The 14,170-nt window shown below is 39.0% G+C and overlaps 1 protein-coding gene across 1 annotated transcript; it reads right to left on the reverse strand.

The window, feature by feature from the left end:
- Positions 1 to 1,565: 1,565 nt before the first annotated feature.
- LOC131316317 (uncharacterized) lies at positions 1,566 to 2,929 on the reverse strand. Its single transcript, XM_058345639.1, has 2 exons — positions 2,442 to 2,929; positions 1,566 to 1,808 (listed from the first exon to the last, which is right to left on the reverse strand). Exons 1-2 carry the CDS (start codon positions 2,803 to 2,805, stop codon positions 1,801 to 1,803), a joined length of 372 nt encoding a protein of 123 aa, XP_058201622.1. The 5' UTR covers positions 2,806 to 2,929; the 3' UTR covers positions 1,566 to 1,800.
- Between the last annotated feature and the right edge of the window lie 11,241 nt (positions 2,930 to 14,170).

The raw sequence follows: 14,170 nt of genomic DNA on the forward strand, positions 1-14,170 counted from the left end.
CACAGCTAAGAGCTGTAGCCCTACGCGTTTCACTGGTCCACACACTAGTCCGCGGCTAGTACTATTTGTAAGGGTACAGATTTGGGCTGTAGCCTTCGGCAGCCCCACAACTAAGAGCTATAGCCCTACGCGTTTCATTGGTTCACACACTGGTCTGCGGCTAGTACTATCTGTAGGGGTACAGATTTGGGCTGTAGCCCTACCGCCATACAATAGGGGATATTTAGGACCTTGCATGCATTCTTGGCACCCGATGTCTCCGTCATATCACCTGATGCCTCACGCCTTCTTCTTGGCTTTCCACGGCGATGTCCAACACGGCCTTGCAATCCCAACTTGGTGCAAAAGCCGCTTTCTTTCCTGCGAAATTAACAAAAACACAAAACAAAAGAAAGCACGGCATCAAGTGAAAAATGGAATAAACCGCGCCTTTAACGCGCTAATATCAATACTTAGGCGCTTATATCTACGATATCACACGCCTATCAACAGCAAAATTGAAGGCGGCGACAGTAGCAGTGAAGCAGCGGTAGTGAAAAGTGGCAGAAGCAACGACAGGTACAGCCACATAAGTGGAGCTTATTGGGCTAGAGTTGCTGAGGGTTTTATAGTGGTGTGGGCCGGCGTAATGCAAATGGGCTTGGCCCAATTAGATTGCATTTGGGTTATTTCGATTTGGTTTTGGGCGAGTTGGGGTTGGTTCAAACAATAGAAGTAGTTTAGGTCTTTTTGGCTCTTGCTAACAGGATTTTTATCAAAATTGAGGGGTAAAATAGTAGGTTAAGATATCACAAGAAGAAGTTATTCAATGCATTTTTTTCCTATTTTATTATGCTGATTTTATTTTGTATCTTTCGAGATGAATGAAATTAATTTGTCCTATAAAACAAATGACCGAGAGCAATCATCGTCTCTCCCCCTCTCTCCACAATTCTTTAACCCGATCACTTTCACTTGCGAATCCAAAGGTTACATGCCAAGAGCTCTGTTTAATCACATTGACTACTGAAACAAGTCGAAAATAGTTCATAACTTCCACTCCTCTCGAAATATTTTTGTTTGACATAGATTTCTATTATTTAAGTGTAAAAGGTAATTTGTAGATTTAATGAGGTAAGCAAAACACGTTTTGGTAAAGTTATAAAGCCAAGCTCATCTTATCCGTCCATTGTAAAATAGGCGAGGTGTTTACTCATTAAATGGAATGGAGATGATGCTGATACAACAACAACATAACATAACTCATCTAGTCCCCAATCATTAGGGGTATGAGCGGGGAATGATTGAAGACAGACCTAACTTTTGACAATATATGCACAAAGTGGCTGCTCTTAGAATACCACTGAAACAATGACCCCCCTAAACCTCCAAGAATCGAGGAGCTACAGGAACGTTTTGTTATAGAACCATGCCCCCAAATCAAAGCCAAATGGCATCAGAGAGGACAGGCCTAGAGATCCAAATCAATTTATATGCACATACACTAAGATTTACCACAACTAGCCACAATTACCTTCTCTCTCTCTCGTTGTGGCTGGTTGTGGTAAATTTTTACGTATGTATCATTATTGATAAATGGCCTTCAACAATAATTATCCATTACAAGAGTTTCAAAACATCAAACCCATCACAGCTCCTCGTAGTACCTTTTGTCCAAGCCTTATTAATACATATTACAAACCAAGGAAAAAGAACTAAAATGGATATAAACCACTAGTCATAGCGGCATCTTAGGAACTAGAAGACCTCAAACAGATAGGTCATCAGTCGAGTTATTCAAGCTACGTCCCCTTAGTCCTCTTAATTTCCTGAGAAAACATGGAACACAACAATGAGCTACCGCACATATGAGATATTGCATACAAAGGTTGCATAACCATGAGTGATTAAACAGTTCTTATAATACACATTTGTGAACCAACTAACTTGTAAGTTTTTCAAGCCAAATTATAAACAAGAAAGATCGGTTCTGCTATGGCTTTGAGAGGCTTGTTTGTGGTGTTTGTTTTTGGCTTGTGCAATTTTGGTTTGTTGCTCTATCTGTAAGCTGCAGGTTGATTGCTATGCTTTTCGATCAGCTTTGTAGATGTTTCTTCTGCCTGTTTTGGAGTTTGCTTTTAGGTGCAGATGGTGATGTTTTGAGGAGTTTTGAAGGTTGGGGTGTTTTGTTGCTTATGGGCTTATCTGGTTTGTGTTCCTTATCCAATTTTTCGTTGGTTTTTATCATTTTTTTCGGGATTATATATTGCTCATGTGTTGTTTCACTTAGCTTGGATTTCCTTTTTTCTCAATGTACTCTTGTCGTGCTAGCTCATAATAATATAGATCTTCTTGCCAATAAAATATATAAAAGGCTGAAAGATCGTCAGTGAAGAGAACTAAATGATGCATATGCATTGAGAGAGAGAGAGAGAGAGAGAGAGAGAGAGAGAGAGAGAGACCTATATATCGTCGTTCTTTTGTGGCAACAAATTGAGAATTGACAGGGTCTTGCGTGATAGTTATCGTTCGGGAAGCAATGAAATCATTTGCAATTAACGGTCTTGTTTGCGCATTGGTTCCATCACAGCAAATCTTCAGAAGTGAAACTTGGCCTTCACAGCAAATCTTCAGGAGTGAAACTTGGCCATCGGTATGGAGATAACTCCTCCCGTACACTCTTTTGGTTGCACCAGCGCCACCAGCGCTCAGACGAATCTCTCCGTTGTGGATATCGCCTGTATCCACAGTTGGATCTACTACAAGATACTCCCAGATCTGGATATCCGTTCTTGTAGCGTTGATCAGTGTAGTTATCGTTCCCATCGTAATGATCGTACGAAAGCCAAACCGCAGCAAACTCGGACTGCAGGTTGGGTACTGTGAAGTGAATGCATTGCGGAGGGGAGTTTTATAATTGGTCCAAGGGATCACTGCTTTCGTCTCTTTAACATTTTTTCGTCCAACTGCATGCTTGGTTTCTCCTGGGCATTCCATTCTCCCATATTCCTTGACTAGCTAGGAATCACCCCATTGATTCCCACCATCTGTGAAGGACGTTGTGTGGGACTGGGGCTTTGCTTTGTGCCCGCCTCCTTTATTCTTCCCTTTGCTTAATTAGTGCCCGCCACCTTTATTCTTCCCTGTTTTATATATCCACTTCCTATCTGCATGCAAATTGATTCCTGTCGATCGATTACGTCAGGTGATTGACTATCCTTACGTTCGTTAGACGTTGCCGGCGGGCTTATTCGATCTCCTATTTCACTTCCTTTTTTTTTTCTTTTTTTGAGGTGTTTCTTGGAAATTTAGGCCCCGTTTCCATTAACAAAAAACACTAAAAGCTTAACGCATTTTACCATCTTGTTTTCACTGACAAAAATAGTTCAGCATTTTACCATATCATTTTTACTAACGAAAAAACTGTCAACAAATACTATTTTTACTACAGTAATTCTACTCACAAACCTATCAACAACTTATTCACTACCGGAAATACCTAACAACTTTTCAACCAAAAAATAAAATCCATAAATTTTTCACTACCAAAAACACCCCCTTAATTTTGCGTTTATTATCGTAACACTCTTCGTTCTCCTTGAGGAAAGTACTTCCTTTTCTGACAAAATGAAAAAGATTATATTAATAATAGCTCTACGGTACTTACATAACGGAGTTCATTATAAATATCTTAGATAAAGCAAAACTAATCACATCTAACGTAAAAGAGAAAAACATCTTGGCCATGTTCGTTTTGGATTTTGAGAGAGTTTTTTTGAGGTAATGTGTGAATAGAGATAGATAGAAAAATGAAAACAATAATTGAAAATAATTTATTGGAGACCATGTGTAGAGAGAAAAGTTTGGGTCTAGAGACCAGAGATCCAAAACGAGTATGGTCAAGGCGGTCGATGACTTTCACTCTGACCCAAACAATGAGCCTGACGCAAATAGCAGCACCACTACAACATGAAAGGACTATAGCTAGGAAAATGAATTTTGTCACTGAAAGTACATTATCTGCGAGCGAGGAAATCTGTTTTCTCACCAAAAGACCATTTCTAGCAAGGAAAATAGATTTCCTCGCCAAATGTAACTTTTTGGCAAGGAAATATTTCGTCGCCTTTTTTAGGACTTGTTAATTTTGATATATAAGTCATTATTTATTCTGTTTATATTTATTTGTAATATCATAATTCATGGTAAGACAAAATCAACTACATAATTCAATACCGTTATCAAATTTATTAAAATAAAAAGTGATAAATGGGAAAAAATAGTTTCCTCGCATATCGCATTGAATTGGTGAAAAACATCATATTTGTCACTTTTCTTATTCTAATTAGCAATGAAAGATATCTTGAAGTGTAGGTATCGAGGATTTATTCCATAGTAATGAAAAACTCAACAAAAAAATAAAGTTAAAAACATCTTTAGTGGTGTCGTATTGAAAATATTTCAAAGTTAATTAGATCATCACAAATATATTTTCAAAACATCTAAATAAAATACAGTATTTCTGAAAAAAAAAAATCATTTTTTCATATATATTGTGCATTCATGCTATAAAGATTTTTTTTTGAACCGTTATTGATTTTTATTTAAACCAGCTTAGGTGATTCTAATGGCATTCCTTTATAAACAATAAATATGTTAAACATTAATTTCAAATGCAATTTTGTAAGTATCATGCATGTTGTTACATATACATATACAAACGGTGTGTGTGTGTGATATAGGGCAATTTAAAATTTTTAAAAATTCGTTAGAGATAAAAAAAAAATTAAAAAGTATTATCTTTAGTACTTCTAGGATCGATGAACTTATCTGAATATTTACAAATTTAGTTCATATTATTATAGCAATGATGAAAAACCTTTAAATAATAACTACGAATCTAAAATACTCTTTGTATTTGGAAAAAAAGAAGGTCAACTCACTCTTAAAAAAATTAAAAAATGACAGTGATGAAACTTGTCATTCATAATCTGATTTAAAATATATCTCGAGCTTATGATGACAAAAATCTCATTCCATAAAAGCTAAGGATAATTTCATCAAAAAAATAGAATAATCACACATATTATTAATCCTTCAAAAGTTGCTATTGAATACCAATATAACATGTTTCAACCAAAAAAATTGTTGTGCTAGCAAAAAATTAAACTTGCATGTTCAAATAAATTTCAGACACTATAAGAGTACAAAAAGTTGAAATGCCATAATTAATGTTGAAGAAACTAATTTGGGAATATGAAAGAGATGCAAAAACGGAATATGACTAAAACTGGGGCCCTAGATAATAGTTTCGTGATTTGTAAGAGTTTTGTCTCTTATCTTCTTGAGAGTTATTAGTTTTATCTTTGGACGAGTACTTCGTTTATAGATCGGGTTCTTTCAGAGACAATATTGTTTCACAATGATATCCGTGTGCTCAAACCCTACATGATATTTTTTGTGGGACAATTCGTGGTGGCTTGTCAAATCTATTGTTTTTGAAAGTTCATTAGTGCGTTCACTTGGTTGGACTTCATCTGATTGTTTGAGTATTTGTTGTCTTTTATCTTTTACTAACATTTTATCTCTTTTGAGACTGCTAATTCTTGATATGAATATATATATAACAGATTGCGCACTACAACACGAAAGGGCTATAGCGAGGATTTAATTTCCTAGCCAAAGCACCTGATTTTCCCGTAAAACGTATTAGCGAGGAAAAATTTTCTCACTAATTTTCCTCGCCTAAACATTGTTGCAAAAGGTTTTAGCAAGGATTTTTTTTCCTCGCCTATTCTGACACAATTGCGAGGAAATTTTTCGTCACTAAAAGATTTGAATTTACTATTACCAACCGTTATTGGCGAGGAAAAAATTTCCTCCGCATTTTTTGCCACTCCCAGCACTTGAACCTTAGTTCTCTTTTATAAAACACATAACACATATTCACCGCACCACTTTGCACTTGTGAGTGAAATCGTGAACTTTTTTTTTTATATATTACGTTTTTGCATCTCTTTCATATTCCCAAATTAGTTTCTTCAACATTAATTATGGCCTTTCAACTTTTTGTACTCGTATAATGTCTGAAATTTATTTGAACAAGTTTAATTTTTTGAAGAAACTATTATCTATTGAAACAATGAAATGAATTATGGAAAAAGACAAAATATGGTAGTGAGTAACTATCGTTTTGTGGTTAGTTTTGTTTTTGTTTTTTTTTTAAAGAAAACATAGGGCCCCAGTTTTGCAACTCGTCTTAGGCTTCAAGAATCTCAAGGCCGGCCCTAGTTACGCGTATTATCTTGTTGTTCCATTGTAATTATATATTTTGTTAGATTATGCAGGAAAGAAGATAATAGAAATTATTTTGGCCGCCTTTGGTGCAAAGACAACCCGTAGAGCTGGTCAAGCCTATATATAGTATTACATGGTGTTCGACTAAAGCAATTGGTGCAAAGACAACCCGTAGAGGTCAAGCCTAGCTATATATAGTATTACATGGTGTTCGACTAAAGCAGTTCAAATTAAATCAATCAATTGGTGGGGTCTATATATTGTTCTTTTTTGAATGGCGGAGGATAGCTTCATTACTCATAAGATATTCAAAAGATGAAACATTACAATAACCAAAAAAAAAAAAAAAGGCATTGAAAGAGCTTCAAAGAGTACAATGACTCCCCTACAACTGTTACTCAGAGCATAAAATCAACCTATCTCATGGTCATTCTTTATTTTTTTTTAAAAACATAACAAACAAACACAACATTGTTGACAAGAAGTGTTCAGAGATTAGTTAGCGAAGGAATCCGATAGTTGTTGCAATTGGCCTACCGAATTTTTAAGGGAATATTTAGTTAGCTAGCGAAGGAATGAAATCAACAAGGAAATACTATTCAAGATAGTGGTTGCAAATCGACCGAATGTATAAGGGGATAGTTAGTTAGTTAGTTAGTTAGCTAGCAAAGGAATCCGATTCCTTAAAGGCATGCATGCGGACCAAAAGGCTTCACTAGCACAAAACCGCATCACGAGAGAGAGAGCGGCGGGAAAGAACGGGAGGGAAAAGCCAGGAATAAGAGAAAAATTAGTAAAAGAAATGAATTCTCTGACATTCTTGTAGGACTTATTTTCTTCAATCTGCTACTTGCACATATGTTTTTGCACATATCTTGTACATACATTTTTGTGGGGCTTATATTGGGGTCCCATAAAATGATCCCAACAGCTCATCTTTTTTCAAATACTTTTTGGAGGGTTTCTGTAAAAAATCAGCTGCAACGGATATCGGTAAAGGCTTTTTTAGAATTCGTAGGACAAAATAGAATGATTCATCCTATAATTTCCTAGAAAGCCCTTACCGATATTCGTTAAAACTGATTTTTTACAGGAACCCTCTAAAAAATATATAAAAAAAGATGAGCGGTTCGGATCATTTTGTGGGACTCCGATATGGGCCCCACAAAAATGTATGTGCAAGATATGTGCAAAAACATATGTGTGTGAATCATTACTGTATTTTCTTCAATAGAATTTTATTGCGCATGATCAAGGCCAGCCCGGGTAAGCCCCGCAAGCCCGCGGGCTTGGACAACCCCCGGGCTAGGACAACTGCAAAAACAAAAAATTTCCCAACCAGTTTCTATGAATCCCAACCCTATCCCATGCCACCCACCCTTCCACAACCAGCACACCCATCTACTACTCTTTTTCTTTTAAAAAATGGGCGAAGGGTAAAACTTTGTTACGCCGTTCGAAGGATGTACGTGGCATTCATTCAGACTGTATGTTGTAAGTGGAGAAAAATGAAAGAGGCTTTGAACAGCATAAGAGTGTAACTGCTTAACGTACATCTTCATCATAACCCTAGTTCGTTGTCGGAAACCTAATCTGCAAAACAGAGAAGGGGTGAGCGCACATTTGCCTCTCGTGACAAAGGCCCTCCGATGCCTAAGTTAATATCACGGACTAGCAATAATCCCTAATTATCAATAGGAAACTCGAATAATGCAAAGTGTTGCGTATTGCGTACCTTTTACCTCTAGATTTACCTCGTATTTATAGATTCATAGATGTTTGCTGCCCAAGCATCCCTGTCACTCTAGGATTCCTATCTCGTTTAGGAAACCCAGGATATTTTAGATTCTCGTTCCCTTATCAGTTCATTATCTTAGTCTTTTTAGGACTCTTTTCCATAACTGGCCTAACATCCCATTCATGTTGGGTATCTTTCCTGAATCCTATATTCTCGGGATCCCATTCATTTACGGAACACCACTATTCTGGAACCTCTTAGAGTATTCCCTCTACTCCAGCACTTGATTGAAGTTCTTTCCTTGTTCGGCTATCTTATCGCCGAACAGACTGCCTGGACCAGTCACTTCATATGTAACTGGTCCTTTATTAACTACTTGGACCAATGTCTTCTCTGGAGCTCTCCTCCTGTTCGGCCCTTTTGCCAAACAAACTATCTAGACCACTGACTTCACATGTCATTGTTCCTTTATTAGTCTCTTGGTGCAATAACGTCTCATGTTCACTGGACCAAGACCCCATACAACCTTCCTGAAGCAATGACTTCTCATGTCACTGGTCCACATCGTCGGCCATCATCCTGCTCAGCGACTGTCCCCATCGTATTTATACCATGGTCCCATGTACCACGTGTTCGGGCTTTATTTCTGCCTGTTCGAGAATACCTCCCTACAATTGCTCCCCAGTTTTACTCATTATTTGTACGTAAATGATGAGCAAAGCTCCCAAGAACCGAGCAAATTCATTCTGCTCCTGCACCTTGTTTCACAAAATTGGTTCAACTCACTATTTGCCCAGGCAAAACATTGTTTGGGTTGGACAGGCTGTTTCCTGCTCTTAACTTTACTCCTGGCATACTTCGTTTTGCCCACATTAAATGCGAACAGGCGCTTTTGGGGAACAGAACGCCCAAACGGCGTCTGGGGTGATATTTCACATATGCCACCCTACTCATCAAGATATATTTGGGATTTTTTCCCAATTTTAAAACCTTCATTTTCTTTCTAGATTACCCCTGCAGAAAGATTACTAACCCTACGTGGCCATAGATTTTGCCATGCGTGGCACTGATACCAATTTTAAACACTCAACACAGGTATTTGGCCCCTCGTGGCGTGCTTTTGGTTGTTTCTGTGGCCTTGGTTGGCCTGAATATTATTGGTTTGCTCGGCCCCTCGTGGCCCTCTGTCGTAGTTGGTGGCCCTTCGTGGCCAGACGATCATGCCCAAATGCTAAGTTTTGTCACACTTAGTCAGCTTCACGTATGTGTTAAGTGTTTCGTACTTAACTTGCTCATTTTATATGCCTTCATGCTCCCCAAGTTTATTCCTACTTTTAGATAACCAGCTAAGGTTGCTCGTACCTAGCTGTTTTGTGCATGTTATCGTATGCACCTAAGTATTTCATACTCAGGGAATTTTGCTTCTAAGTTTCCCATACTTAGTTAGGCGCAAAAATATGCATGTTATCGTATGCATTCCAATTGCTTCGCACTTGGAAAAATTTTCTGAGTGTATTTACCCTTGCATATTCTCGTATGCTCCCCAAGATTGCACATTCCTGAAAATGTCTAAGTTTATTCATACCTAGATGATGTCGTATGGCCATGTATGCAACCCAAGTGTCTCGTACTCGACTGATCTGTGCATGTGATCATATGCTTCCCAAGGTTCTCTTCTTTGTTCGGCCTTCCCGTTTGCTGAACAGATTATTTGGACCAATGACTTCACATGTCACTGGTTTTTATCAATCTCATGGACCAATAACTTCTCATGTTCACTGGTCCTTGGCCCCGTATAGACTTTCCTGGACCAATGACTTCTTATGTCACTGGGTCCATATAACCGACCACCGTCTTGCATGGTGACTTATCCCTAGTTATCGGTCGAACATGGCCGTTTACTCAATACCAAGTCCTAAGTGCTTCAAGACTTGATTTAGATCTCATCCATTGCCAATGCCTAGGTTTGCTCGGATTTCGTTGATTTTGGCATTCCTTACTGCCAAAGCCTAAGCATACTCGTTTTTAGCCAATCCACTGTTGTGCATAGGTTTATGTCGTGCCTAACTTATCTTAGGCTTTGCTCGTATCAGAGCAATGTTCATTGCTTTGGGCCCCAAACTTCTTCGTGTTTGGGCCTTCTTTTGACATTTTTCATTTATCATAGTTCAGGTTTATTAATACCTATTACCGTTTTGAGCCTATGCATGCTCGGCGAATCATCTAAGTTCATTCGCACTTAGGTAGCAGCCTATGTGCATTCGTACTTGACTTTTCTCAGCATTATTCATTGCTGTCGGGCTAAATGTATTCATATTTAGCTAAATATGCATGTTCTTGTATGGTCCCCAAGTATTTCGTACTTGGGAAATTCCTAAGTGTATTCGTACTTAGGTTATACTCTTAAGTTTCTTGTACTTAGACAAATGCCCAAATGTATTCATATTTGGGAAAATTGTGCACGTTTCTCGTATGTATTTCAAGTTTTCACATACTTGGACGTATTCCTTGCATCTCTTCGTATGCAACCCAAGTTTGTTTATACTTGGACAGGTGCTTAAGTTTCTCATATTTAAGTAACTTTGCATGCCAACTAAGTTCATTCGTACTGTTGGACGTGTGCTCAAGTATTCGTACTTGAAAGCTTTGCATGTATTCGTATGCAACCCAAGTTATTCATACTTGGACAAATGCCTAAGTTTGCTTGTACTCAAATATTTTTTGCTCGTATGCCTGAGTTTCTCATACTTAGACGACTCTGCATGTTCTCGTATGCTCCCTAAGATTGCACGTTCCTAGGAAAAGGTCTAAGTTTGTTCGTACTTAGATCCAAGTAATTTTGTACACGGAAAAAAAATTTCGTATGGACCCACACTCTACTCCCCAATACGAAGGGAACAAGGCCTGGCTTCGTATTCCAATGTAAAAAATTGCAAAAACAGAGTGTTTCACCAAAATCTGCAAATTTTATTCATAAATCAAAACTCAAGGGGGCGTTACGCGTACCCTTTGCAACCAGCAAAGAATAAAAAACAAGAAAATTTTATTCGTAATTCCCACACAATCACGATGTGCATCCTAAAACAGAATAAAAAATAGAGTGAAGTCTGCTAAACGAAGAACTTCCTCAAGTAATGGACATTCCAAGACCTTGGTACCGGGTTCCCGTCCAGGTCCGCCAACTTATAAGTCCCAATGCCCACTATCTCTGTTACTCGATATGGGCCTTCCCAATTGGCCTCCAACTTGCCCTCATTGGCCACCTTGGTGTTGTCGAGCACCTTACGAAGCACAAGGTCTCAAACACCAAACTCTCATAGGTGGACATTTTTGTTGTAGCTTTTCATCAGCTACTCCTGATATGAGGCCAAATGCACCAGAGCCCTTTCTCTCTGTTCCTCGGCTAGATCCAACTCGATTTCCAAGGCTCTATCATTGCCTTCACTTTCAACCATAGTGGTCCTGTTGGTCAGCAAACCTACCTCTAATGGAATAACAGCCTCTGTTCCATATGCTAATGAGTAAGGGGTCTCTCTCGTAGACCTCCTTGGAGTTGTTCGATACACCTACAGGACCAGTGGCAATTCGTCAGGCCACTTCCCCTTTGCTTTGTCCAACCTTTTCTTGATCCCGTCAAGTATAGTTTTGTTGAACGCTTCTGCCTGCTCATTACTCTGAGGGTAGGCTGGGGTTTAGTGGTAGTTCCTTATTTCGTACTGGGAGCAGAATGCTTTGAACTTCTTCTGAAATTGTGACCCATTATCCGTAATCAACGAATAAGGGACCCCAAATCGAGTAATTATGCTTTTCCACACGAACCTTTCTATCATAGGTTCAGTGATTGATGGGCGCGTAAATGTTCACACACGCGCCCCCTAATTTATCATTGCTACGTCTATCTATATTATTACTTTGAGTTTTATGCGTTTATTTTGTATTGTAGGTATTCGGAGAGTTTTGATACAACAAGCGCTAAATTGGAATATAACAGGGTTCAAAGTTGGGTCGTTTGAATACAATCAGAGTGGTCTGTAACGCAATACGGAGAGGAGAGTTTAAAACTGGACTTAATTAATCCACAATTGGACTTGGACTTGGACTTTTGTATTCTAGCTAGGCCTCAAAATTATTTGTAACTAAGAATGGGCCCAGGGTTTCAACAATAGGTAATTGGCATGCACGGCTGGGAGCATATAAAAAGGCAACAGAAAGCTGCGCACGAAGAGAGAGGTTTTTGGACAGAAGAAAAGAAAAAAAAAGAAAGGCTGCGCTCTTTGGGATTTTTCCACGGACGAAAGAAAAACAGATGCTGCGAAGATAACTTTCCGGCGAGGAAATCTGTTAATTTTTTTGGACGTACTTGTTTTCACTGGACAGTTTATCTCTTACAAGTTTTCAAAGTTTTGTTCAATTATTCGTATTCCGGTAACTCATTTTAATTTCAGTTCTTTATAAAAGTTATTTATTAATATTTGATTAGTTGATATTTCTTCTTTATTTTTCATCTCGCATATTAGAAGCATGTTTCAAATTAGGGTTTTTCCTATTTCTTGCATAATGATTAGTGAATAGTCGCAAAGGTAGGGTCGTGGGGTGATTAGCACACCGTGACCAGGTGGAACACGTTCTGCTCCTGTTTTGGAATAATAATGCTAAGGCAATCTTAGGTTACTAAAGAACATTCGTTGGACGAACTCGGGCATGGTCGGAGCCAATGTGAACGGGAGAATGGGGGTCCAGAACTCATTCTCCGCTGCGTATGGATAAACGGTGACCATTAAGGTTCGCATCTTTTGGGGTATCTTTTTCTCACTAAAATCGAACGTTTTAAAGAATACCGATTGGAGCAGGGTAATCCGGACTGGTTGCGAGTGCTATAAACCCAACGACCGTACCTTCCTTTTAATTATTTGAAAAGAGCAATCAATTTCATAGGGTTTAGTTAATCTCATTCAAAACGACAAGGGGTGGCTACCTAAGAGCCCATTTAAATTAGTAAAACCCGAGTTTTTAGTCAGCACACATCATTGTCTCTGTGGATTCGACTCTGGACTTACCGGATATTGTGCTACGTCGGTCTCCGCCCTACGCTTGGGGCAACCCTTAATTTAGGACTAGGAAATGGTCAAGTATTTTTGGCTCCGTTGACGGGGACGATATCGTGTGTTAAGAATTCGGGTAGCCATTTTATTTTATTTTCTTTTTAGTTTCTATAGTTGTTTCGAGTCAACATAGGTAGAGGTAAGCAATCCTCCATCGTAGAAAAACAATCACCTCTAAAACCTAAGTACTATTGAGACAATACCAGACGTCTCGTAGTCATTGAGAGAGTTCCGAGAGTAACTGTGGAGGAAGAATCTTTTAGCGGCGAGTCGTTTGATATCGGTGGCTTGTTCGTGGATTTAATAATTGAGCCACCGATGTCGATGCGTGCACACATGCATCTTGAGAGGACCACTCCTCTCGGTCTAATAGTTCTACCAACCGAGACGGTGGAAGCACGTAATGCTTTCACCATTAAGCCTGGTACGCATAATGCCCTTCCTCTGTTTTATGGGAATGAGAATGAAGATCCGTATGAGCACATTCGTTATTTTGAGGGGTTGGTGCGCACCCTGGCCACCACTACTCAGTGGGAGAATGCTTGCCTTAAGCTTTTCCCAGCCTCACTTAGGGACAATGCGGATAAGTGGCTGCGGATACAGAAGCCACAGTCTCTCAGGACGTGAGCTGCTATCCGAGATTTATTTTACAAGAAATATTTCTCGAAAAGTAAATCAAAGTACCTGACTCGCCAAGTCCAATCGTATAAGCAGAAAGAGGGCGAGTCATTTTTAAGGTGCTGGGAGCGGTTCAAGGATTTACTATTGTCCTTACCGCATCATGGTTTCGTGAAACACCAGTTGGTGTCATTTTTCTATTTAGGCTTGAATGTTGCTACTGTCCAACAAATTGAGTACCTCTGTAAGAAGGAGGATTTTCTTAACAAGTCCCCGGACGATGCTGGGACTTCCTCGACGAGTTGACCGAGAAATACCAAAGTTGGGAACCTTCTGACCTCGGTGATAGGGCCATGGTTGCGTAGGGACCCAGTGGGTCCGGCATTTTTCCCTGAAGTTTGCGAGAGCACAATGTCCAATCTCAGCTGGATAAAATGGC

This window comes from Rhododendron vialii, chromosome 2a (assembly GCF_030253575.1).
Source record: "Rhododendron vialii isolate Sample 1 chromosome 2a, ASM3025357v1".
In the NCBI taxonomy this organism is placed as follows: Eukaryota; Viridiplantae; Streptophyta; class Magnoliopsida; order Ericales; family Ericaceae; genus Rhododendron; species Rhododendron vialii.

Coding starts and splice junctions, on each gene's coding strand:
- LOC131316317 (XM_058345639.1), bottom strand. CDS start 2,805: ATGGGAACGATAACTACACTGATCAACGCTACAAGAACGGATATCCAG.